The 26,555-nt window shown below is 36.0% G+C and overlaps 1 protein-coding gene across 3 annotated transcripts; it reads left to right on the forward strand.

Annotated features, from left to right (window-relative positions):
• The first annotated feature begins 22,234 nt into the window (after positions 1-22,234).
• Positions 22,235-23,799, forward strand: LOC113287716 (protein LIGHT-DEPENDENT SHORT HYPOCOTYLS 4-like). Of its 3 annotated transcripts, none has more exons than XM_026536541.1 (2): positions 22,235-22,616; positions 22,783-23,799. In XM_026536541.1, exon 2 carries the CDS (start codon positions 22,965-22,967, stop codon positions 23,574-23,576), a length of 612 nt encoding a protein of 203 aa, XP_026392326.1. In that variant the 5' UTR covers positions 22,235-22,616; positions 22,783-22,964; the 3' UTR covers positions 23,577-23,799. The 3 variants fall into 3 exon arrangements, with proteins under 3 accessions (XP_026392326.1, XP_026392333.1, XP_026392342.1); XM_026536548.1 differs by having other exon boundaries at positions 22,787-23,799; XM_026536557.1 differs by having other exon boundaries at positions 22,817-23,799.
• The last annotated feature ends 2,756 nt before the right edge of the window (positions 23,800-26,555 follow it).

Here is a 26,555-nt window from a genome sequence, read left to right on the forward strand (position 1 = left end):
AGATAAAAAGTAGTCACAAACATCTTCGTCTCATCGTTTGTGATTCCACAATATCTTGTTTCGCTACCATATGATTAAGATTATTGTGAGGTGATTGATATTTCTAGGCTATTCTTCGGGAATATAAGTCTGGTATATCAATTGGTTCATGTTCACCTTGATTTATCAAAAGACGGAACAAAACTCATAGGTATATCTGTGGGAGACAGATTTATCTATTCAATAGACTTTTCTGTATGAGACAGATTGGTTTATCAAGTCTTCGACTTTGGGTCGTAGCAACTCTTAGTAGTGGGTGAGATCAGCTAAGAGAATCAAGTGCGTAGAGTCCTGCTGGGATTCAGAGACGTAAGGAGCGCAACTGTACCTTGATTTGTGTGAGATTGGTTAGGGCTCAACTACATGTCGGTCCTAAGTTAACTTGGAGTAGGCTAGTGTCGGTAGCGGCTTAATAAATTTTGGTGTTCAAATATGGACTAGGTTCCGGGGTTTTTCTGCATTTGCGGTTTCCCCGTTAACAAAACTTCTGGTGTCTGTGTTATTTCTTTTCCGCATTATATTTGTTTATATAATTGAAATAGTTGTGCGTAAGTTCAATCAATTGTGAATCCAACCTTTGGTTGTTGATTAAATTGATTGACACTTGGATATTAGTTTTTTATACCGTCCAAGTTATTTTTTATATTCAATCGGGCTCGAAAATTCCTATTTGTTTGATTGCAGATTGAATTGAGAAATTGAGATATAACTCTTTGATATACTTTTCTTAAGAGTGAGTCTAACTGTCTAGTTGATTCTCTTGAAAGTATATTGGAGTTAGTCCATACAAATTGCTAAGAGAAATATTGGGTGTGGTTTTTAGACCCCCGCCTTTTCAATTGGTATCAGATCAGACAAACAGTATAAACCTAATAAGTTTGTGTTTGACTGATCCCTAATGTCTATCCCTATGGGAAATTTCTTTGGGAAACTTGCTCTAGGTATATGTAACTGACGCAAGAATTCCTTTAAGACTGTTCCAAGATTATTATCTATTAGACCTCTGGTCTCTCATGATAATCTCGTTCCATCTAAGACATTGGAAAACTTAAATGATGAGAAACAGTCTAAAGGAAAAACTAAAAGTTCTTCTAAGAAAAATCGTTCGAGAAAACGTGGTCAACGCTCAAAGATATGAATTGTCACTAGATTAACTCTTAATCTTTTTGAGGAATACTATCGTGAATGATCAATTGACAACGATCTATTTAGAGCTTTTGAAAGCGGTTTTAAATTCTTAGAAAATCTTAATTCGATTGAGGAAAAGAATCATTCTGATAAAATTTATGTACCTGTCAAATCATGTATTCATGATGTACGAACTATGCTTACTACCAACTCATGCGAAATTGATAAAAAGATTTCTGGTGAGTTCGGTATAGGTTCTAATTTTCAGAAAACGTTATTCCTTGGTCATAAGAAAAAAGATTTAAAAAATTCTATTAACCCTGAGTATCATCATTACTATGATTATAATTCTGGTACATTTCACAAATATCAACCATAAAAGTTGCATGAGGATCTCTCTGCACATCTAGCCTCTTGGTAACATGCTTGGCTCTACCCTATTTGTATATAACTTGAGATGAGGCAAGTAACGGTTTGATTATTATTTGCGTTTGGGTTAATTTATTTTTAATCTTTTTCTATGAGAAAAATTCCTTGACAAGTTTTTTTTCTCTACCCAAGGTTAATTAAAATGATGTAATTTTCTACTATCCTTTTACTGCACTGTACAAATCCTTTGAGTGCGCGAACCTTGGCTGTTGAACGCTTTAAGAAATCCTGCTTTCTTTTGCGGGTCGCGGTTCATAAACGGGTCCAAGACCATGTTTGGGTATATAATAAGTGTGGTACGTGTACCCTTCTTCTCCCTTTTCTAGTCTGCGTACGTGAACTTTTCTAGGGTTCACGTATCATCTTCATTAAAATTCATCTTTGGAGAGTCAAAAGTGATTAAGGGTTTTACTCATCATCAAGGAGAAAATCAAGTAAGTTCTTTCTTCTCCTTGTACTCTCAATTTCTAGGTCTCATGGGAAATTTCAAGGTTTCAAAGAAGGTTTCAAAAAACTTGGATTCATCATCTTCTATCACGACTTTACCTCAAAATCAAGATTTTATTAAAATTAGATTTTTCAATGATTCTAGTAGTAAGATCTTTGAAAGGATTTCTTCTAGTGGTTTCATTCTAGAAAACAAGTTGGACATGGTTAGTGGTCATAAATAAGATTTGATTTGTTTTGAAAAATTTAATCTTGGAAACATATTTAATGGCGTTGGTGAAGGTTTTGAAACTCTCACAAGAATCTTCTATGCTAACATCCATGATGTTGAGCTTGACGACATGGAATTCAAGACCATAATAAATAGAGAAAGGATTCTTGTTATTAGAGAGTTGAATTCAAGGATTACCAAAATTCCTTTGGGTAATTTTCGCCTTCCTAGACCAAGGGAAGAAAGACCATCTTATGAAACCATTTCTAATGGTCTTTGTGGCAAGAGTGTTGATTGGTTTGAAAGGAAATTTCCTACTAATTATCTTAGTCTTGCTTTGATGTCTTTCGAAAAACTTGGTATATCTAGTCTTTGTCCCTCCACAATTGAGAATTCTTGGAGGAGTCGTGAGTTTGCGGAGTTAGTCTATTTCCTTGAATTGGGTTCTAAAAGTCTTGATATTTGTGAATTCATCATTCTCCAAATGCTCTCAATCCGTCATCCAACAAGAAGTTAGGCTTTCCTTGCTTAATTGAGCAAATTTGTCGAGCATATTCTATTGCTCCTATTGGAAACTCCATTGGACCTCCCAAACTTGTTCTTCCTTGTACTTTCAAACGTATGAAGGAGAATGCTTGTAAAAGGCAAAGATGTGATTCCCTTGACGGTTCATGTGATCCTACCACCTTGAGGCTTCTTCATAAAATTCACAAGGGTGTGTGTAAGATCAATTCCAAGGTAAAATGCGTGCTAGAACAATTAGGTGTGATTGCCACTAAGTTTCTTTTGCCACTAAGTTTCCTGAGATAAAAGAAGATATGAATAGGATTCAAGCCTCTTGGATGGTTTCCGATGATGAAGATGATGATTATAATCTTTATCTCTTGTTATTTTGTCTAGGGAACTTCTTATGAGAATTTATTCTTGTGTTTTAAGAAGGATAACTAGGGTTTGGAATAACAATTATTGTGAATACACATAGCTATTGCCAACGATTTTCATCTTGCAATGTTTTTAGATTTTCATCTTGTTATGGGATATATGTGTTTGCGTCCGTGAACTATGATTGTCCCATTTTTTTCTCAAAAGTTAAGTCTATCATATGTCTTTATTGATAAAAGATAGAATGAACTTTTGACAACAAAAGTTAAGCCTATCATGTCATTATGCAAATATTGATGAAGATAGGATGAACTTTTGTCTGCAAAGATTAAGTATATTATATGTCTTTATGCAAATATTGATGAAAAATAGAATGAATCTTTGAATATTCCGCAGTATTGGTCTTTCCCTGATCCACATCTTTGTGTAAATACTGTGCGGCTCCGTAAGTTCTCTTATGTGAGCATTTCCGATCAAATTAATCATGGGTTCTCTTGTGGTTAATTTAATTGAGTTTTCTGGATACAAATTCATGTTTCATGTGATTTTTTGATGTCCAAAGAAATCCTCTTTTTCTTGTAAAAGTAAGGTCGCTCTTGTTGTTCTCTCGAGAATGACATTTTATGGGGGAGAGTTCTTAATTGAAATTGTGCTTAATTGCCAAATCTTTGTGGGGGGTGCGGCTGTGGAATATTGTAGGTATTTTCTTGTATCTTTATTAACTCATTGATGAATGCATTTAGTTTCGACTGTATGATTGCATCTAAACAAAGTTGATATGTTTCCTTTTGGCCATGAAGTATCTCTATGATAATTTCATTAGGGTCCCACTAGTTTTCGTACCTTTGCCAATTTATATTGACAAAAAGGGGGAGAATTAATGTATAGTTCACACTACAAATACATATGGTTTACAGATCATTATATAAGGGGGAGTGGTGTTCATGTGAAATGAAGTATTGACTAAGGGGGAGTGATACATATCACCATAGTATTGTTATCAAAGTTGTGATACAATTGGACTTTGATGTTGTGCAATAATACTATGACACTGTATAACAATGATTGAGAGCAACTGTTTTCTCATTGTTATAGCTACGGATCTTCAACAACTATGATGCCGAGTTGAACACGTTCAGAATCACTGGAGTACTTGGAAGTGACGAAGATTTCGAGTAATGTTGAAGAACCAAGGAGATCAAGCATTTGGATGAGAAGCTACATAGTTTATTTATTTTGTATCCATATGTATTGATAGTTTTGTCACTAAAATTGACAAAGGGGGGAGATTTTAGAGCACTGCTCGGTCGAACTCGCAAGCGTTGTTATCTCAAGCTTGTTTGTCAAGTTTAGTTGTCAAAACTTTAAGTCTTTTTTTGTAGTCTATTATAGCTAAGTCTCGGATTAAGATATAAAGTGTAGTTCAACATTAGACTTCACGGCGTTCATCGATTGAAGACGAAGAACTACTAAGGGGAGCTTGTGCAACTTCATCAACAAAAGGTATGTGGAGACTTGAACTCATCTGTCACTCAAAAGCCTATCTACTCTATCTCCTATTTGAGACAAAAGTTGTATACCTATATAGACTTATTATACACATTTGATATTTCAAGCTGAGTTTAACTCGCTTACATATTTATCGAAATATGTGTAGGTAAGCTTTCACTTTAACCAAGTTCATCTTATATTATTGACGAAAGTCAAAAGGTGATCATGTGAAAATCGTCTTGTAACATCTGACATGATTTGTGTGAGACAGTCATTTGATGTAGACTCGGAATGTTTAGTATTGATCATTCGATCACTTGAAAATTTCTTTGAAGTTAATCGTATGTGTGAGACAGTTATTGTCGTCTTCCAAGCATGTTTCAATGGTTGAAATGGGAGTTTAGAACGATTAACCATGATTGGATATAAACACAGTATGCGTACTTGCATATGTGTAGTCCAAATCGGCAATCTAGTATGCATACCCGCATGCGTACTGGTTGGTCAGGTGAAGTCCGGGAGTTATAGTATGCATACCCGTATGCGTACTGGCAAAGTCAGTTAAAGTCTGGGAACTTTATTATGCGTACCCATACGCGCACTATATTCAACTGAGTCCAGATGTGAACTACAGTATGCGTACCCGTTTGCATACTTGCGAACACAGTCCAAGTCCGGCTACTTAGGTATGCGTACCCGTTTGCATACTTGAGTAGGTTATGTTCTAAAATCGGTTTTTTCATGAACTAATACATTTATATATTAAGGAATGCAATCTTTTGCAAACCGTGGCTATAATGTTCATGAATTGGTTCGAGTGAATCAAAATCGATTTTGCTTCAATTGTGTCTTGTATACTTCTATGAGAATATAAACAATTGAACAACTTCAGAACTAGCTTCATTTGAGTCATTTGAACTAGTTATGGTTAAGATGATTATGGTTGATATGAAAATGTTTATATGTCTAACTTCGGTTAACTATTGTTGAGCCAACAAAGGTGTACACATTTAGGTACGGTTACTCATATCTAAATAAAGTCACTTTTCATTTGTGTGTAACAAGCTAAGTTCGATCTAACGGTTGAAAGATATTAGTTTGAGTCTAATCAGGTTTTCATCTAACGGTGAATATTGAATGCTTTGTTACCAAGGTAGTATTGATTGATAACCCTGATTTGAAGAATATATAAGGGAGAACTTTAGCAACTAGGAAACCTAATCCCCACACATCATGTGTGATATTAGTTGCGACTAGAGTCGATTCTCCTTTAACCTTAGTTTTTTCCAAAACCTTGTAGGTTACAACTTGAAGACTTCATTGGGACTGTGAAGCCAGACCCAACTATTTTCTCTGTAGTTGCTTGTTCTGATCTTGTTGTTTTCTATCATGATTGAGTACTATCTTCTCTAAGATTGGACCGAGATTTAATCTCTGATAGGCAAGATAAAAAGTGGTCACAAACATCTTCGTCTCATCGTTTGTGATTCCACAATATATTGTTTCGCTACCATACGATTAAAATTATTGTGAGGTGATTAATATTTCTAGGTTGTTCATCGGGAATATAAGTCCGGTATATCAATTGGTTCATGTTCACCTTGATTTATCAATAGATGGAACAAAACTCATAAGTATATCTGTGGGAGACATATTTATTTATTCAATAGACTTTTCTATGTGGGACAGATTGGTTTATCAAGTCTTCGACTTTGGGTCGTAGCAACTCTTAGTTGTGGGTGAGATCATCTAAGGGAATCAAGTGCGTAGAGTCCTGCTGGGATTCAGAGACGTATGGAGCGCAACTGTACCTTGATTTGTGTGAGATTGGTTAGGGCTCAAATACATGCCAGTCCGAAGTTAAATTGGAGTAGGCTAGTGTCGGTAGTGGCTTAATACAATGTGGTGTTCAAATCTGGACTAGGTCCCGAGGTTTTTCTGCATTTACGGTTTCCTCGTTAACCAAACTTCTGGTGTCTGTGTTATTTCTTTTCAGCATTATATTTGTTTATATAATTGAAATAGTTGTGCGTAAGTTCAATCAATTATGAATCCTATATTTGGTTGTTCATTAAATTGATTGACACTTGGATATTGGTTTTTGATACTGTCCAAGTTATTTCTTATATTCAATTGGGCTCGCAAATTCCTATTTGTTTGATTGCAGATTGAATTCAAAAATTCAGATATAACTCTTTGATATACTTTTCTTAAGAGTGAGTCTGACCGTCTAGTTGATTCTCTTGAAAGTATATTGGAGTTAGTCCATACAGATATTGGGTATGGTTGTTAGACCCCCGCTTTTTCAGAAACAACCAAACATGCAGCAATAATCACTGTGTAACAAAATCAAACAAAGCTATAGTATGAACACCACTTACAAACTGCAACAATTAATTATCACTGCCTACACTGAAACTTTATAAATGAATAATACCCAACACCACCACCTATGGGCTCTACTACCAGCAAACAAAAAGTGCATCAGAATTGAACTCGCTGGAAAGAAAAATTAAGAATTAACATAAGACTAAACATCTTAGTTAGCCGAACATTGGTCTCCCCTGCAATTCGTATGTTTTGCAAGCCCAACCTACTGAAACAAACATGCATTCCACTAAGTAGTTCAATGAAAATCAATACAGCCACTACTTAAAATGAACAAAAAAAACCCACTATATGCTGATATTAAATATATTTGGTTAAAAAGGAAAGTTCACAATTGTCGGCATAATGTCTTGAACATGTGCTACACTCTGATTACTTAATGTTTAAGTATTTTCCTTGATACTCAGGGCGAGATCTCAAACTGAAATATTTTTTTTTATATTCATATGATTTCCGTATCCCAGATGATAACATATCTCTTGATGTTATATTAGTAAAGTATATGTTGTATGCTAGCTAATATTAGTTGTCATCCAAGAGAGATTTCAATACGTGTGTTGGACAACAGTTGAAATTTTGACAAAACCGAATACAAACTAATATTGAATATATTTAGTATTTTCAGATTTGGTAATTCCTTGTTGTCCAAATAAGCCTTTGGCCTTTACATTATAAGTAGTGGAGATTGTATTCTTACAAACTAATCTCGCGACATACTGCCCAACTATTTGTGTGGGAAGCCCATTGATAGCATTTTTATAATACTCACTGAGATAGAAGAGTACCTAATTAGGTGAAATCTCTTAATTGACCTTAATTTAAAGTCTTTGTTGGGATAAAGATAGTAGCACCGTCGGTGGGAAATAAATCGTATTGTTATTGTAGTTTTTGATTATTGATTTGATTGACTAACGTTGAAGTTGTACCTGAAATATCTAGTTGATGATTATGTGATCATTCTCTTCTGATATAAGGTCACTCGACTCAAGGATCGACGATTTCAGATCCGATTACTCGATTCAAGATTTGAAGATATGACTAGTAATCATCTATTGTCAAAATACTCTATTTTGTGTGTGATCAATCATTAGTGGGAATCAATTTTTTTGTACAGGTACTTTGAAGATTAGAAGATTTCTTTTTCGTATTCTGATCGTTATAATACTTTTTGCACACTTGATTGATTGAGATCCGAAAAGTAGTTTATCTTGATAGACATTAAGCTTGTTGTATATATCGCCAATCTATACAATTATTTCTCTTCGAGATACGCTTAGATAGTTTGCAAACTGAGATTGATTATTTCGATAGTCTTTGTCTTAGTTGATATTTATATTAATTAAATGGAATATCCTTTGTACTTAACTTATCTCTGGTTTAATTTTTGAGAATGATAGAGGGGTTATCGATACAGGTTAGTACTTTGATTTTTCGGGTTATGATCCAAATGAGTTGAGTTGCTGAAATTTTTACAGCAGGTGAAGCTACTAGATGGTGGACTCTATCTTGAGATCCGCGTGCGTGTACCAGATTGGTTGTAGGGACAGAGATACTGAAGGAACTGAGTAACTAGGGGTAGTTTACTTGGTCTTAACTATAGGAAGTTGTTTTAGTCAATTTCTATAGCGGCTTAATTATGAGAGTATTAAACTGGATTAGGTCAGGGGGTTTTGGGCTTTGCAGTTATCCTCGTTAACAAAATCTTGTGTGTCGTGTGATTTACTTTATTTTCATTTTATATTTTTTTCCTTTTACAACTAAAGTAAATATACATGTACATTAATCAAAAACTTGGTAGGATCCCATAGATTGGTTCGCTTTCGAACTTATGTTATATACCAAGTCTTTTGATATTTGTTTGCCTTTATAAGATTACACAAGGTATGCTTGTGTAAGTTGAAATCGAAAATGTTGTGGAGTACTTGGTACCCTCGTCATTTCACTATTTCAGAACTAGGTAATTGAAATGGATTAGTGGTATGCCACCATCTCTAGGATATACCACTAGTTAGAGCCATGTTGTTAAGCTTTGGGTGATCAACTTTAAACATTGTGTCAAACCCACAATTATTTACAATTGATCTAGTATGGTGATTTTCTTTTTGATACAGGAAACCCGGGCCCAGGCCCCTACCCGAACCCAACCAGTCGGACTGGCCCCACTACCATATCACGTCCCAACCTATATTTTTTTAAATTTTTATTATTAGATAAAGAGTATTACATTAACTAGTTGGAAGCCTAACAATCTAAGCTCCAACAATATACTACTACATTAATTAAACAGGTTGTTGTGCTAGCCTATATTAGTCAAATAATAATTAAAAAATATATTGGTCTAACTTCTGATAAAGAATATTTGCATAAACTCTATTTTTATGTATGTCACTTGATTAGTTTCATCGATCATTTATTTTAATTTATGGGGAGATGAAAAGATGTTTTGATTCCATGCAAGTTGTTGAGTCTAAGTGCTACTAGGTTCTTATCTGGCAACAAGACAATCTAGTGCGCATGTAAGGCGACGTTTTATACTTTTTGATAAATCAAGTGTCAAATTGCATTAAAGCTACACCACATTGGTATATCAGGCTGAAATGGTGAACATTAAAACACGACATTCTTGATTCTCCCATGAGGATTGTAGGAACTACATGGCAGAAGTAAGTCGATGATCTAGCAGTTAGTGATCCCGAAACCCTTTGCTCGTGTGGGTTCCGGAAGCCAAAAGGGATGAGTCGAAGTCCCGAGCATCTATTATTGTGGCTTTCTACTAGGAATTGGTTAATAGTAGGAGTTCTGGTTTTATTTCCTTTTCTTTCTTTTTCAAAGTTGAATTTTCTTTTCTTTTTTTAATATTTCCTGATTCTAAGACTTTAAGTAGACATCCCTACTTATTTCTTACGTTGGAGCTACTAACTACTTGGTGAACCCAAAGTTCATTGAGAAATTATCCGGATCTCGCAGGTAGTCAAGAAAGTAAATGAAAATCAAAAGATAACATAAATGCAGGCTGCCTGTTTCCCTGTTACTAATCCTGTTTCGCATAGTTTGATGCCTTAGCAGCCAGCTTGCCTGTTTTACTTTTTGCAGAATCTTATCAGTAATTTATTTCATAGATATTAATCTATAGACAAAAATCCGCACATTTCAAACATTAAAGACCGCAACGGCGCCACTACAAACCGTCACCTGGTTTCTCTTCTTTTGCCTTTACAAAATTACGTATATAGCAAGTATGATATTCTAACACACCACTATCGCACATTCACACTGAAAAGCTTTAAATCTTTGTATTGAAACACAAGCCGAGGTCAAAGTGAAGAAGACCCAACAACAAGAGTTGGATTGGTCACTTTTCTTGCCTTCAAAACACCAACACCATTACTGCCGCCATCAGCACCACTAATACTGCCACCCCAAGAAAACCCAAACAGCAGTAGCAATAACATAACGGCCCATCCGAAAGCATTCCCGTAATTCGTCCAGGTACTCGTTCCGACTTTTATTTCGATTTTATCATCAATAGATGTTGTGGAATCTAAAACCTCGATCCTTCCATATGCAAATCAAATTATTCAAAACGAATGATGGAATTGATTAATTGAAATTTTTTTCCAGACAGACATCATGTGGGTGTGTCGTTCACATAAAAAGTCGAGGTTAAACTTTGGATGAGACTGGTCGTAACAAGTACGTACAGTCAACAAAGTCTCTCCCTCTGGTTTTTGTAACTTATGGTAAACAAATATTTGAAGGGGTAAATTCAGCGATGGGTAAAATCAGGCGATGGGACAACAGAGCTGTCAACCAAATACATGAGAATCAATGTTTCTCTCTAGGACACTATATGAGTCTTCTCCTTTCTCTATCTAGCTCACTGTTTATACATCACCAACAAACAGGAATTCCAGATTCTCCCCTTTCTTCCTGCAAAAAAAGAAATCTACTTCACATTTTTTTTATTGATATTTGTTGTTGAGAAATTAAAGCTATTGGTACACACTAGTGTCAGTGGTCATTAAAATAAACAAAATGAAGGTCCACGTACAAATGATACATTGGATACATTATTGCCTTTTGAATGAAAGGTGCGGTAGGGCAGTGTAGGTTTTCACAATCAAAACACACAGTTTTTCCGTCAGGTTTTGTAAGACTCGATTGGCTCTCTCTCCTTATTCTATAAAAAGAAAAATAAAAGGTTTCTACTAATATTATTCAGTGAAAAATACTAGAACCCCCTACTATATGGGTTCAACCATATACAAGCCCCACAAAATGGATCTTACACCCTCAACTCCACACTTTCCGTTTTTGATATTTCTAGGCCCAGAAATATTTTTTTTGGGGCCTGGTTTTCAATTTTCCCGGATTGCTGACGTCATCAGGATTTTTAATAAAAGTAAAAATACCGAAATTAACCTTCCCTATTTATAGACGTTTTATACCTACCAGAAACTGAAAACCAAATCAGATTCAGCTCTTTCTTCTCTCCGCTCTCGTTCAGAAACAGAATTGGAGATTTTTCTTCAGACGAATTCGTGAATTTTGATAGTTTCATACTGATTTTCGTTAATTTGATAGGAAGAAAACGAGAAGAAGAACAACATAAACGAGAAGAAGAAGAAAACGAATTTTCTCTCAATTCGTTGAGGTGTATTCGTCTGTTTTTCAGATCTGACGAGATAGTGAAGCTGCATTGATGAACAACAAATAGGTTTGTTCATTTTTAGCTTTTCTGTTGCTTGATTCACTAGTTTTGTCATCGATTTTTTGAATCTCGATCTTCTACTGATTACGATTTTTGTTCTGTTTCGAATTTGTTGAGTCTGAGAAGAGGAAGAAGACAGTTGGGAATACATAAATCAAAATAGGTACGAATTGTGATTTCGATTTAGTTTTCAAATTCAATTGATTTTGATTTTACCGTTTCGATCTATTTTTGTCACTTTTGATACTTACACATGTTTTTGTTGATGCTTACACATGTTTGTTTGATACTGAGAAGAGGAACAAAATAAACATTGTTTCAGAAGAAAGAAAACAACAAATCTAGGTAAGAATTTTATGTTGTTTTTGATTTCAGATCTGTTTTCAATTTTTTTTTTTGAATTATTTTGTTGTTCTTTCATGTGCGATCTGTTAATTTGTTGTTTTACTTTTTGTTGATACTGAGAGAAGTATGAAGAAACAATTTTGTTTCAAAAAAACAACTTCAAATTGATTTGTATACATGCTGTTTTTTTTGTTACAGTATGTGTAACTTGAGGTTACACATATATATCATGTTGTATTTTAAGCATGCTTAAAGAAGATGCAGATGTTTTTTAGTTGCAGCATGTGTAAATTTATTTTACACTTATATATCCTCTTTGTATTTTTAAGCATGTGTGAGGAAGATGCAGATGTTTTTTTAGTTACAACATGTGTAATTTTAGTTTACACATATATCCTGTTGTATTTGAAGAATGTGTAAGTTGAAGTTACATATATATGTCCTGTAACATGTTTTATTTGTAAACAATTGTATCATCTGTATCTTTTACTTATATTTAGCTTGCCGCATAGAATATACTTCTCACGAGGGGGCAACGCCCCCGAGTGAATTGCGTTCGTTTTCAAATTTTGATATTCTTATTGTGTATTTGATATTTTCAGGTTGTCATGGCTGTTGTTAGTTGCGCTGCTGTTAGTTGCATTGCTGTTGTTCGCTACTTTTCTGATTTCATTACCCTGCGTGTTAATACTGATATCAAACTTGATGAGTTTAAGGAACAAGTTTGCAAGGAATGGAAGCAGTATACTCCACTTGGTATTACTTTCTTCTTTCGAGAAAGTGGGAAAGATTTTCCGCTTGACTGTGATTTTTCTTTGCAAGCTCTTATATCTATCACAAATAGTAAACAGAAGACCAGTGTTGATATTTTCTTGCAAAATGTTCCTCGTGTGGCCTCTTCCTCTAGCTCTAGGGCAGATTCTTCTATTTCTAATGGGTCTAGTAGTTCGTCTTCGTCCACAAACAATCTTACTGTTGCAATGTATTTGGAAGATAAAAGTAAGCCAGCGAAACCTTTGTTATCGGATGGTTGGCCCAAGGTTCTTGGTGATATTGGCCATGTGTTTGTTGAAGGAGTTAAGCAAGTCAGGGTTGCTTTTACCAAGTATCGTCTTCGCACTGGTTTCCAAATGATTGTAACTCACAATGAGCGTTCTAGGTTCACGGCTAAGTGTGCAGATGAAAAATGCGGCTGGAAATTCCATGCAGCTTCTATCGATGAAAGGAATGAAATGTTTCAGGTAGGTTTTCCGTGTTCTGTCATCTAATGCTTAGCATATGTTATGTTTTGTTACAGTATGTGTAACTTTGGTTTACACATGATGTTTTTGGCACCATATTGTGTTTTTGTTGAATTGTTATATTTTGTATGAATCTCTTCAGGTCAGGTCTTATAACCCTGAGCACATTTGTGGTGCTGGTGGACGCAACTTGAACCAAACTTACTCCACCAGCTTCTCGTCTAGTTTGATTGAGGAAGAAGTTCGCAAAAATCCTCACAAGAAGCCCAAGCAAATTGCTGCTGATTTCCAGACCAACTATGGGATCAACATGGAGTACTACCAGGCATATAATGCTAGGGAAAAGGTTTATGATACGATTTATGGCGACGATGTCAAGTCCTACTCGCACTTGGTATGGTATATTGATGCTATAAGGGAAACCAACCCTGGTAGTGTGATAAAGTTTGAACGTGAAAATAAACAGTTCCAGCGGATTTTCATCGCATTTGCTGCATGCATCAAAGGGTACCGGTTTTGTCGTCCAATGGTATACTTGGATACTACTTTCCTGACTGGTACATTCAAAGGTTGCTTGATGGCAGCTACTGGGATCAATGGTGGTAAAGGTATGTTTTTTCTATGTGTTTTTTTTTTATGAACAACTTCAGTTGACAAATAACTAACAGTTACACATGTGTAACTCTCAGTTACACATTACTTTACTCAGTGTGTAACTAAGAAAATAGCATCTGTAACCTTAAGTTAAATATTTGTTTTAGCATGTGTGAAACTTATTATTCTTTCGATTCTGCACAATTTTTTTGTAGGATTTTTCCCCCTTGCTTTTGCACTAGTCGATTCTGAGACGATCGACAACTGGGAGTGGTTTTTAAGGAATTTGAAAGAAGTTGTTGGTGATGGGAGGCCAATCACCTTCCTTTCGGATCGCCATGAAGGACTCTTGCAAGGTGTTCCACTTGTTTATCCAGATGGGTTCCACAGCTTCTGCTACTATCATTTGACGAAGAATATACCCATCACTGCAACAGATCCTAGGTACTCACTTGTGATGGACCATTTCCGAGAGGCGACATACGCACTCTCACCTGAAAACCATGCGAAAGCCATACAGAAGATTAGAGATTTGAACTGCGATTGGGTGGCTGATTACATCGAGACAATCCCACCTGAAGCATATGCGAATGCCTATTTCAAAGGTTGTCGTATGGACGAACATCTAGTACTCTAGCAGAATCAGTCAATAGCTGGGTTCTGGTTCACAAGAAGATGCCTGCATCTGCTCTTCTTGATCAGGTTAATTGAGTGTGTGTGTGTGTTTTGTTGTCTTTTTATTTCATGTTTTGTCACTTTATGCATTGATGAGTTTTTTTCTCCTTTTCAGATTAGGAGGAAAATAATGTGTTTGATGGCGGAGCGTCGTGAAATTGGTGCTAATATGATGACTCCATTAACCCCTGAGTATGAAGAAAAGCTTGTGGCTCTTCAAGATGAAGGTTTGGCTTGGGAAGTATTGGTTGCTAGCCCTACCGTGTTTGAAGTTATTAGTGAAAGGTCTCACATGGTGGACCTCGAACACGAGACTTGCACCTGTCAAAGGTTTGGTTTCTTATGCTTTTTTCTTCTCTTTGTATGTTCTTTTGTTTAAGAATGTGTATATCCACTTTACATTAGATATATGCATGTGTTAATAAAGTTACAAATTTATTTTATATGTGTAACTTAAAGATACACATCCTGTACATGCACCTGTAGCTAGCTAATTTTGAGTGTTTTATGATTTGTATGTGCAACTAACTGATTTTTGATTTGTTTTTTGTTTTCTTCCAGGTGGCGCGTATATGGTTTTCCTTGTGCTCATGCTCTTGCAGCCATACGCAAGATTAAACGTGAGGCTATTGATTTCATTTCACCGTATTTTACAAGCGACTATTTTAGGAAGACTTATATGCATGCCATCCAACCGATTCCCAACTACAACAGGCCTGTTGAATATCATCCAGACGACACCGTCAACCCACCTACCGTGAAGAAGCATCCAGGTAGACCACCAGGGAAAAGGATTATAAGTAAACACGAGAAGAAGGTGAAGAGGAAAGTTCATTGCAGCAACTGCAAGGAAACAGGTCACAACAAGGCAGGTTGCAGGAATCCTCGGAAGTTCACACCCCACTAGCTTGAGCCTAACAAAATTCATTTCTGCAACTAATGATTTGATTGTTATTTATCTTTGATTATTTGTTTTTTTAATTTTCTTCATGTTGGTTTTCATGGACCAAACGCTTTTATTTTTCTTCAACGTTGATTATGTGTAAGGATGATTCATTCAGATTTTGTCAGTTCACAGTTGAAATGCGTTTTATTCTATTTTTGATTTATTGTATACGTCTGATCAGTGGTCAAATGCTTTCTGTAACTTTTGTTTACACTCAAATATATGGATATGTAACCGGAAGTTACACTGCTGTGATTGCATGTGTAACATTAGCTTACACATGATAAATGCTGGTGTAACTTTATTTTGATTTATTGGACAATCCGATCAATGGCTTGTGTAACTTCAGTTTACACTCAAATATATGGATGTGTAACATTAGCTTACACATGATAAATGTATATGTAAACTCAGGTTACACTTTCTGCATCAAATTAAGATGTGTAGTTACTTAACCTGTTGCATACTTTCTGAAACCTGTACACACAGCAGTAGTAGTTCTAACAAGATAAAAAAATTTAATTCAAAGAATTTCAACCCAAAAATATTTTGCAAAACTAAGAACTGCTAAAATCTACTAACTGACGAAATTTAAAAGTTTCTAACAACATATTTTCCAAGTCTAACATTGTTTGTGGCTAACAACATATTTGCGAGTATAGAATTTTTTCTAATCCTAATGACTGCTTTACACATCTCTAGATGGATCCGAAAGAATCTTGTATAGCATGCTTCCTCTCATGCGGTTCAGCTTGTCAGTCCACCATAGCATCATAGTTGAGGTTAATTTTTTGTCAAGTGGTTTATTCTTCATCCTGATCTTCATGTAATTGCATACACATGGAAGACAGTCAGGAATTGTACCTTGTGGGGGCGCATTGAGATTCTTGGCATTTTCATTCATCCCAAGAGCAAAAGGACAGCGTAGTCTGAGTTCTGTAGTAATTGCAAATGCATATTTCTTGGCTTGAAGAAGGTGTTCACCCTTGAGTTCCTTAACGTTTGACGAGTTCATGTAGGACCAAGGATTAGAGCTCCTCAAGTCATACTCCAGCAGTGTGTAGTGTGTGTTGTTGTTGCACATTGGGGCGAAAAGTCTGACTGCATCGTTCTTGTACTTGACATACTCCTTCGCAAGCTTCGGAATCCAAAATTTCTTGAATTCTTCGTAATCCTTCAAGTAAGAGATCTGCAAAAACCATTTGGAATGTCAAACTCACATTTTTAATCAAAAGTTACAAATGAACAAGTGATTATGTAAACAGAAGTTACACACAGGGCCTTGGGTTTTACACTGGAAAAAAAATCTTGAGTATGTTATCATAATCTTACCACATATACTACACATTATAAATGCAATAAGATTTTAAATATATTGAAGTACTTACGTATGCTTTTGGCGACAGGAATATCGCTTTGTCATACTTGCTGTTAGAGTTCATCTTTGTCTTCAATCTGCTAATGTAGAAGTCGATGAATTCTGACTCCAAATAGGATTCTTTCTTTGTAAGCTGTAGCATTAGTTCTCCAGATATATCAAACATCTGGTTACCATCTTCGTCGCATTCTATCCAAGCAATGTCTCTGCATTACAAAGAAGTAAACTATTATCAATCAAGATAACAGAATCAAGTAGTAAAATACAACAATCAATAACAGAATCAAGCCTACTTGGAGTCAAGCTACTTACGTTTTCGGATGAGTATTGAAATATTCAAGCACTTTATTCTTTTTCTCGCCTTCCAGCCTTTCGATAACTTCTGAACCTTTCACATCGTTTCTCATTGTTCCATCATCTTCTTCAGCAACCTCAGCCATTCTATCTTCTTCTACTTCTGGAACTGCGGCCATTTCTTCTTCATTAGCTTTCTTCTTAATCCTCTTTGAATTTCTTTGATATTGTTTCAGATCTTGTGTTGGGATTTTTCTATTCCTCAGCACACGTTGTTGTATTAATGATGGTTGCCTTTCTCTTATTGTATTTGCAGCTTCCTTTAGTAACTCTCCTGCAGGTTTTGGAGTTTTTTCTAATCCAAGGCTAAAAACGTTTTCCTGCGTTGTAGCTGCACAAACAAATATAGGCAGAATCTCAGTAAAATTAGCACATGTATGTAACTTAAAGTTACACAAGCCAAAATAATAATGTATTGTATGTAACCTCAAGCTACACATGCCTTTTACAATGTGTAACTTGAAGTTACACTTCCATTACAAACAAAACATAGAACGGAAGAGTGGTTACCAGTTGAGGTAGGTTCTGCATTCTCCGTCACTGCGGGTCCATGTTCAGTTTTGTTAATGTTGCTGACGATCTCATCTATCATTTCACTCACTTCAACATTCGTCATATCATCAGGGTTAGCTCCTAGTTGGACCAAACTGTAGGTCTGAGCATTGTCAGGCTGTGTTTGCGGTGTTGTAGCAGTTATCACCATGGAGTCCTCAAACTGTGTTGAAGCAGAACTGTCATCAAAAGTTCCAGGTGTATCCTCATTGACTTTTGCAGCTACATCATCACCTGCCCCATCCACAACTCCACCATCTGCAGCTTTCTTCTGTGCCTCATCCGTAACAGGTGTCTCTTCAACATCTTTCTTCTGCTCCTCATCAACATTATTTGTAGGAGTGGGCTTTTCTTTGCGACAGGCTTTTTCTTTGGTGGAGTCTTGCAAGTTGTCACACTCTTCATACTCGAACTATATGTCCTGAGTGGTCTTTTGTGCCCCTCTGCAGCAGTTTGAGCTTGCAGAATTGTTGGCGTATTTCCAGCTGCAAGGCTCATACATGGAACTGCACAAGTATTGAAACGAGAATTAGGATGATGATGATGATGTTAAATTTTTTTAATAAAATTTCAAGAAGAATATATCATGTGTAATCGACTGGCTTGGATAACTAATATGTGTAACTTCATGTTACACATGAATATGGCATGGATACCTAGTGTAACATGGAGTTACACATGCATCTAACTAGTGTAACCAGAAGTTACACATGCATGTGGCATGTGTAACTAGGGATTACACATCCATATGATCAGTTTACTCAACATTTATTAAGTCTAATCAAGTTAAACAAGCAAGTTAAAAATGAACAAGTAAAATATGAAATTAAAAAGGTTCAAAGACCTTAGTGTCAACTAATTGGGTACCTCATCAAGTTAAAGAAGCATATTAAAAATGAACAACTACTTACATTCTTCATTGAAGGAAGTTTCCGCGTCATCTTTCTCTTTCTCTTGCTCAGTACTTCCATCTCCTTGTTGCTCTGTCTCAACTAATTGTAACTCTTCTTCTTCATGCTCAGTAGCTCCATGCTCAGTACCTCCATGTACATCATCTTCATGTTGCATAAATTCTTCCTGGGTCACTTTGTAAGGATCAATACCCATTGCTTGCATAATTTGGCAACTAAATTTGTGAACCTTGAATTCCGCTGTTCCTGAAAGGTCCCCTTCTGATATCCCTTCTCTTGCAATTGCATACACTGCTTTAAGCATTGCTTGCTTTTCTTGCAGTTGCTCTTTCAGATGGCTATTCTCAATAGTTTGCGCTTTCAGCCAACTTTGCAGGTCGTCCTTGCTGGGTACCACGGTTGATATACCCAGCTGCTTCTCAAGCTGTGAAAACTCAGCCACAAAGCTAGGAGTTGGCTGCAATTAACAGATGAACATTCTAAATATACATTTTTCGGTTGTATGTGTAACTTAAAGTTACATAAGCACATTTTATATGTGTAACCTATAGTTACATAAGCACATTAGATGTATCTAATGTAAAGTGGATATGTGTAACTAAAGGTACACAAGCACATTTAAATGTGTAACTTATAGCTACACATGACAATTTTGATTACATCAAAGTTTTATCTAAATTACATTACCATAAATTTACAAAACCTAAACCAACTGACATATAACACTTACCGAAAACTGTGTCATGTCTGTTTTCCAAATGTAATCAGAAATCTGGTATATATCCCATCTCCCAACCCTCGGGATATCTTCCTCGTGGTTCTCAACTTTCGGGATTAATCCTGCTGGCGTGTGTTCAGCAAACAATAACTGCAACATATAAATTTTAATTAGTCGATTGAACAAAAATATCCATCACGTAACACTAAAACTGCTGGAATAGAAATTACACACAAGCTTTTTACCAGTAGGTATTGCACACAAGCCTTCACATTTGACAAACAACTAAGATTAGTATGAATCTCTTCAAACAAGTGCTCGTGTATTAAATCAGGCCACGACACCTTGAGCACCGTATCATAAGTTTCAACGATACTAAGATATTTCGCGTTCACTCCATTGGCATTTTTGTCGCCAAAAAACAATACACAGCAAAGATAAAGACCTATCAGGCAAACTAGATCCTTTTCATCAACTTTCTTTCTTTTCCCACTTTTTCTCCTTTTTGCCATAAGTTGTTTTATCTTCTCTAAAATGTTTGTCTTAGTCACCGTCGTCTGATGCTTTGTAGATTTGATATCGGTGAAGTATTTGCTGTATAAAACATTGTCAGTCAAATCACTAGGACAATAGTACTTTAACAGCTTCTGACCCTTTCTGCTTCCAATCCTCTGCATGCAAAATATACCAGCCAGCTTTGCCGGTGTAGACTCTATAATCTTATCATCAGCAAACCTGAATGAACATGGTGTCTCACAATCCATGTCAAAGCAGTTCAAGAGCTTCAAGACGCCGTGTTTGTTGGTAGTTATCTGTCTTGTTGTAGTTGGTACAGTTGTATCATAGTCATCGTAATACATCATTACGAGTTCTCCGTAAGCAGCTCTCCTAAGATATCTTTGAGCCCTATCAGTCAGTCCTATAGGCTTTATCACCTTTACTAAATCCTTTACTGCATTCAACGACTGCCTTAGGTTTCCTGTACACATCACACACAAAAATAGCATGAGTCAGTATGTTGTGTACTTATCAAATACACTCGTTTTTAACTACAAAATGAAAATCATGTTACAAACTATGTGTATTTGCCAAGTACACAAACTGAATCATTCTATTCTGTGTTGTGTAACCTTAACTTACATGCATATGAAGGTTATGTTATTATGCATGTGTAACTTAAGGTTACACAGTCAATTGGCAAGTCAGTGATTAGATTTTCAATGTGTATCTTATAGTTACACAACCACTTTGCAAGTCATTGGTAACATCTTGAATGTGTAACTCACAGTTAAGATGTGCAACTACAAGTTACACAGCCACTTCTGCAAGGCTCATTTGTATGTGTAACTACAAGTTACACACTCAATATACAAACCACAACATAGTGGTGAGATTTTGAATGTGTAACTTAAAGTTACACAGGCCCTTGTTTGCGTAGTTATACATTCAAAAGCATCACTTACATTAGAAACTTTTAAATTTCTTCAGTTAGTAGATTTTAACTACAAGTTACACACTCAATTCTAGACATTCTACAAGGTGTAACTTTAACTTACACATGCATATTAATGAGTAACTTCAATTTACACAACCAATTTTCTATGTGTAACTACAAGTTACACATCCTAAACACAACCAATTTTTTATGTGCAACTACTAGTTACACATCCCTAGGCAAGTCAGTGGTGACAGGCTCACCTGGTATGTGTAACTATAAGTTACACAATCAATATACAAACCACAACACAGTCAGTGGTTACATTTTGAGTGTGTAACTTATAGTTACACATGTCCTTGTCTGTGTAATTACATATTCACAAGCGTTATATGAGAAATAAACATGAGACCATGACAACAATAGTTTTCACAACTTAGTACCTGTAATTGTATCATCTTTTCTAGGGGGATTCATTTTTCCTTTCACCATTTTTATTCCAAAAGAAATTTGATTCTGAATCTGCAGTTGATGTAGTAATAAAATCAAGTTAGTTGATTGCAATTCAACTTAGAGTTTCTAGGGTTTTCAAACAGTAACATCTCAGAAATGAAATCCACTAAATCAATCAGTTATATCACATCCATGACTTACCTTTGTTTCTATTTAATCAGTTATTTCATGGATTTTATGCACAAACGATTGTTCTCCTTCTCCGATCTGTAAAATTATCAGTCAGAATGAGTTATGTTTGTTGTAATCTTATTACAAACCCTAGTTCAGATTTCGACCCACGAATCAGTAACAACAGGAATCAAAACTAACAGCTTCAAATCAAAACTTACCTAGTGATTAATCGTCGGAGTATTTCATCAACAGGAAAGTAACAACGGCGAATAATGAAACTGAATCTGAAACTGTTTCTTTTGATTTTTTTTGGTTTTTGAATCTGAAACTTTTTCGATCTGTTTCTCTGATTTAGGGGTTAGCAAATGATGAATAGTTTTTGATCTCGATCTTTGTTTTGGAACAGATTTCAGGAAGATTTCTTGATTTTTTCGGTTTTTTTCTAGATTTCTTTCTGTTTCAGGTGAGTGAGATTTGTTTTCTCTCTCCTTGGAAATGAAATAATGGCGTCTGAACGAGAGAAAGGTAGGTGACGTCTCTTATATACTTGAGGCTAATTTAGTCTTTTCGCTTTTATTAAATTTATTTTTTAATTCAGGGCCTACTAATAAAACTCTTTTATCTAGGGGCCTCATATTATGGGTTATCCATGGGTTGGGCCTGAGCCTAATTTTCCCTATTATTCATCCATGTGATCCATCAGTGTACGTGAAAACCCTAGCAGCTCAGATGATGAAACTATAGCTCTACTAGCTAGCTCTAGCTAGAGTTGTTACAAAATAAAGGGTGATCAATCAAAAGTTCTGTAGAGGAAGTAGTTTATTCATCTTCATCATAAGAAGAAAGACTAAAAAAAAAACTTATATAGTTAGGTTGTTATCATCATCTTTTCATTTGTCGGTCTTAATAACCTTCATCAATCACCATTGGTCACTATCTTCCATTTCTACATCTATACAGTAGCTAGATCTAGAAACACACCATGGGAAGATCTCCACTGATCAAAAGATGAAATTCATTTTATTAGGTAGCTTTTTTGAAATCAAAAATATGAAACCATTTTGAAGTTAAAAGATCAGAAGAAGAAGATAGCTTGGTCTCTCCAATTCATCAGGTAAGTTTTCGTTTTTCATCGATCTCCAGGTTTCTCTTTTGAATTTGAATATTTCTCTCTCAATCTTTTTTAGTAGGAAAACAAAAAAATGAAGAATAACCAGATTGATCTTTATTAAGAATCATCATTTGTCAGTAACATTATCGTATTATTCTATGTGAACTAGCTAGATCACTACTAAAAGAGAAGACAGGTTACAGTTACACTGTTTCAGGATCCAAGAAAATCACCAAAAACAGAAAGAGGAAAAGAATATCATTAAAGAAGCTAGAAAGCTAGAGAGAGAGAGAGAGAGAGAGAGAGAGAGAGAGAGAGAGAGAGATCATTATCATATCATAACACAAATTCATGGAACCAATAGGAGATAGCTCTAGTTCAGAGAACAACAACACCAACAGCAGCAGCATGATGATGATATCATCTGCATCAACATCATCCATGGCATCATCATCATCATCACCTCCAGCTTTAAGTAGATATGAAAGCCAAAAACGTCGAGACTGGAACACTTTTGGTCAGTACCTAAAGAATCACAGACCCCCACTCTCTCTATCTCGTTGTAGCAGTGCTCATGTTCTTGAATTCTTAAGATACTTAGATCAGTTTGGGAAAACTAAAGTTCATAACCAAATCTGCCCTTTTTATGGACACCCAAACCCACCAGCTCCATGTCCGTGTCCTCTTCGTCAAGCTTGGGGAAGTCTTGATGCTCTTATCGGACGCCTTCGTGCTGCTTTCGAAGAAAATGGTGGCAAGCCTGAAGCTAATCCTTTTGGTGCTAGGGCTATTAGGCTTTACTTACGTGAGGTTCGTGATTTACAATCAAAAGCAAGAGGAATCAGCTACGAGAAAAAGAAACGCAAGCGTCCTCCTCCTACACTTCATCAACAAGGTTCGTCATCATCGGCAGCTGGAGTGTTACCAATGCCACCTTCAAGTAGTAGTGGCGCCAATCAGTAAGCGAAAATTGCACTATCTTATAATCCATCATCATCAAAAACATCATATGGTGATGCGGAATTCTATCTCTGTATTAGTTAATCTCTCTTTAGATTCTTGTCCTAAAACTTTTAGTTTCGTTAGAGTTAATTCACTCTAATCTATTTCCATTTCCTTGAATAATTGAAGCATGTTTGAAACAATCCTAACTTATCAATCTAGCAACTATTAGTAAGTTTATGCATTTTCTTTCATGTTTAATTTGTTTTTGTTTTCTTGGTTTGTATTTCTCTATTTCTAGTTAATCTTATTGCAAATGTTGTTCTTAACTTCATGAAATTCAATTACCAGTATTGGCTAGTTAGTACTTAAAATTCTTACCATTTGCAATTGAGTTGAAGTATACTCTTTAGAATATCTCACTCTGGTAGTGCTACCTTCCTTCCTAGTTAGCCTATAATCCACATGCAAGTACTTCGTGATGACTGATGCAATATTATAGAGAGGATGCAGTTGCTAAAGAGTATCCTGATCACGCAATATTGTATGGTGAACCCTGCCAGAACGGCCGTACGGGTTTTGGCTAGTTGTTGAAAAGAGGGTTATTAGCTTGGGGGTGTTATTGATTTTTTATGGTATGGAAATATAAGTTTCTCAAGTAATTGCTGAAATCAGCTGTAACTTGTTCAAACCAACATTTTCTGTCTGTAAATTTGGCTGACCTACCAAATGCATTAAAAAACGTAATCACATTGTCGATTGATAAAACAATGGTTGGAAGTCAATATCCCGATCTTAACAATATGACACAGTCACATCCTTTGTTGTCGAGAAAGGGTGGAATGGAACATCAGACAATCCGAGTACTGTAATTGCCATGAGGGATGGCCTCAACGGAACGAGAATGATGATAAAGTTATGTAGAGACCATGTGAGATTAACACTGATGGTGCCAGAGTCACTTTTAGGATCAGCAGCATATGCAGCAATTGCTGATACTTTTGGGTTCGTCAGGTAGAGCTTGCTCAAATGGTAAACTCAGAGAAGGCCATTATACAGGGTGAAAGCTAGGATATTATCTCTACTGTGAATACCACAAACTCTGGAGTGCCATTGGAGAATCAGGAATGATATGTTATAACTGACATAAAAGCTCAAGTCACTCCTTGAATTATAATCAAGTTTATCGGTAGATAAGCCAAGCCAACATTGTGGCTCTAGACCGTGGTAGGTAGAGAATGGAAGAAAGTTACAAGATTCTTTGAGTGCAGTCCGTTAAGAAGAATACATTGACCTAGCCTTCATGATGCTCATAAAACTGAATCCAATGTCTTTCATGTTTTTCATGTTTTTTTCACCAGAACTTTTGCTAGCACAGAACGCCTAGGCGATATATTTGACCTAGGGCATGGTGTCTAACCCTATCTGTATGGGTATGCTATGGGAACCCACATGTCTGGATTAGCTAAATCCCTTCCAAAAGTTGATTAAGCCGGCACGAGACAGTGATCACACTATATATTTAACCACACATCAACGAAAACAAGTCGAAATGCAAGCAACACAGAGTCATTTAGCTTCTATGTTCATGCAGGCTGAACACCAAATGAGAAGTTGTGTGGTTCTGGCAATATACCTCTTCAGTTGGCATATGGACCTGAAACAACAGGCTCAACAAATACCAACGTACAGCCTGATATTTCTAGGATTTGCTTAGTCACTGATAACCAACTATGACTGCATTATTATGGGATTGTAAATAGGCTCAAATCCATCACAATAACACAATATAACTACTATCCGGCATGCAGGTGTTACAGAATAATAATACCCCTTTACAACAGACTCCATTATGCTATCGCTATAATTTGTGGTGGCCATGTCTCATAGATCTCTATCTTCAATAACAGAACAAATGTCATACCATAGTACAGTACTTGCTGCTCTAAACATCTGCGTCAAACTCTTTTTGACTTTGGCATCAAAGGTCGTTTTTTTTTAAGAATTTATTCTGTGCCCCTTTTATTTAAAGCACTCCCCGTTTTTGACTTAAGTCACAAACACCATATTTGGAAGAGTACTGTCCGGGTAAAGTTTTTCACCGACACCAAATATATGCAATGTATGTGCGCATACTCTTGTCGAGTATAATGCAGACTACATGGAAAAATAAACCGACATGGGTACGTACACTTTGAAAAGCTTTGTGTTCATATGCATCTGAGGCGTGATTAGATGATGGTCTGCATCCTAGTTAGTAATTTCATCGAATGCAAGACCACACCACAATACTGTCACTGAAGTTTGACTAAGGCCATAAAAATTAGAAACAATCAAATAAAACTTGTGAAAGGACACTACTGGTAAGTAGCTCGTGAAGCCAATGTATTTGCCGGGCATATATATGGGGAAACAGGAAAAAAAGAATTTAAAGGCGGACTAAACAAAATGTACAAAACTATAAGGAACTAACCTTTCAATGTTTGGCCCACAGAGGCAAAAGAAATCGAATGTTGTTAGCCTACTTGATTTGTTAGTATTAAATCAAATTTACCAGCATCTCTTCCTCTTTCATGTTTTTGGATGAAGAAAAAAGAAACCATGTTAAATTGCTTCACTTCTTCCCATAGATGAGAAAATACAGTGCATTTCGTGTTATTAAGGATAATCACAATCCTTAGCTAATCTTGTAACTTGACGTGTCCATATATCAATAAGATTTAGGGAGTGAGATAATAGACATGTCGCCCCCTAGTCATTGTAATTGCGAGGGAGTTAACTGACATACTTGGCTATGGTGTGGATGGGTTCCGCCCTATGCACGCACCGCACCGACAGTTTTAATTTGATCATTTCTGAACCATGCTGCAACGCTTTCTTGAGCTCTTTACATGTCTATGTTGACATTCTTGTCAAGGTCTTTTTTTTAAGGAAGAAAATATCAAGGTTGCTACGGGGTATTATTAAATTCTATGAGAGGTTATCAAACTCATGTGATTG

Source organism: Papaver somniferum, chromosome 1, assembly GCF_003573695.1.
Source record: "Papaver somniferum cultivar HN1 chromosome 1, ASM357369v1, whole genome shotgun sequence".
NCBI classification, from domain to species: domain Eukaryota; kingdom Viridiplantae; phylum Streptophyta; class Magnoliopsida; order Ranunculales; family Papaveraceae; genus Papaver; species Papaver somniferum.

Excerpts from the sequence above, each read along its gene's own strand:
- LOC113287716 (XM_026536541.1), top strand. The coding sequence starts at position 22,965 with ATGGAACCAATAGGAGATAGCTCTAGTTCAGAGAACAACAACACCAAC.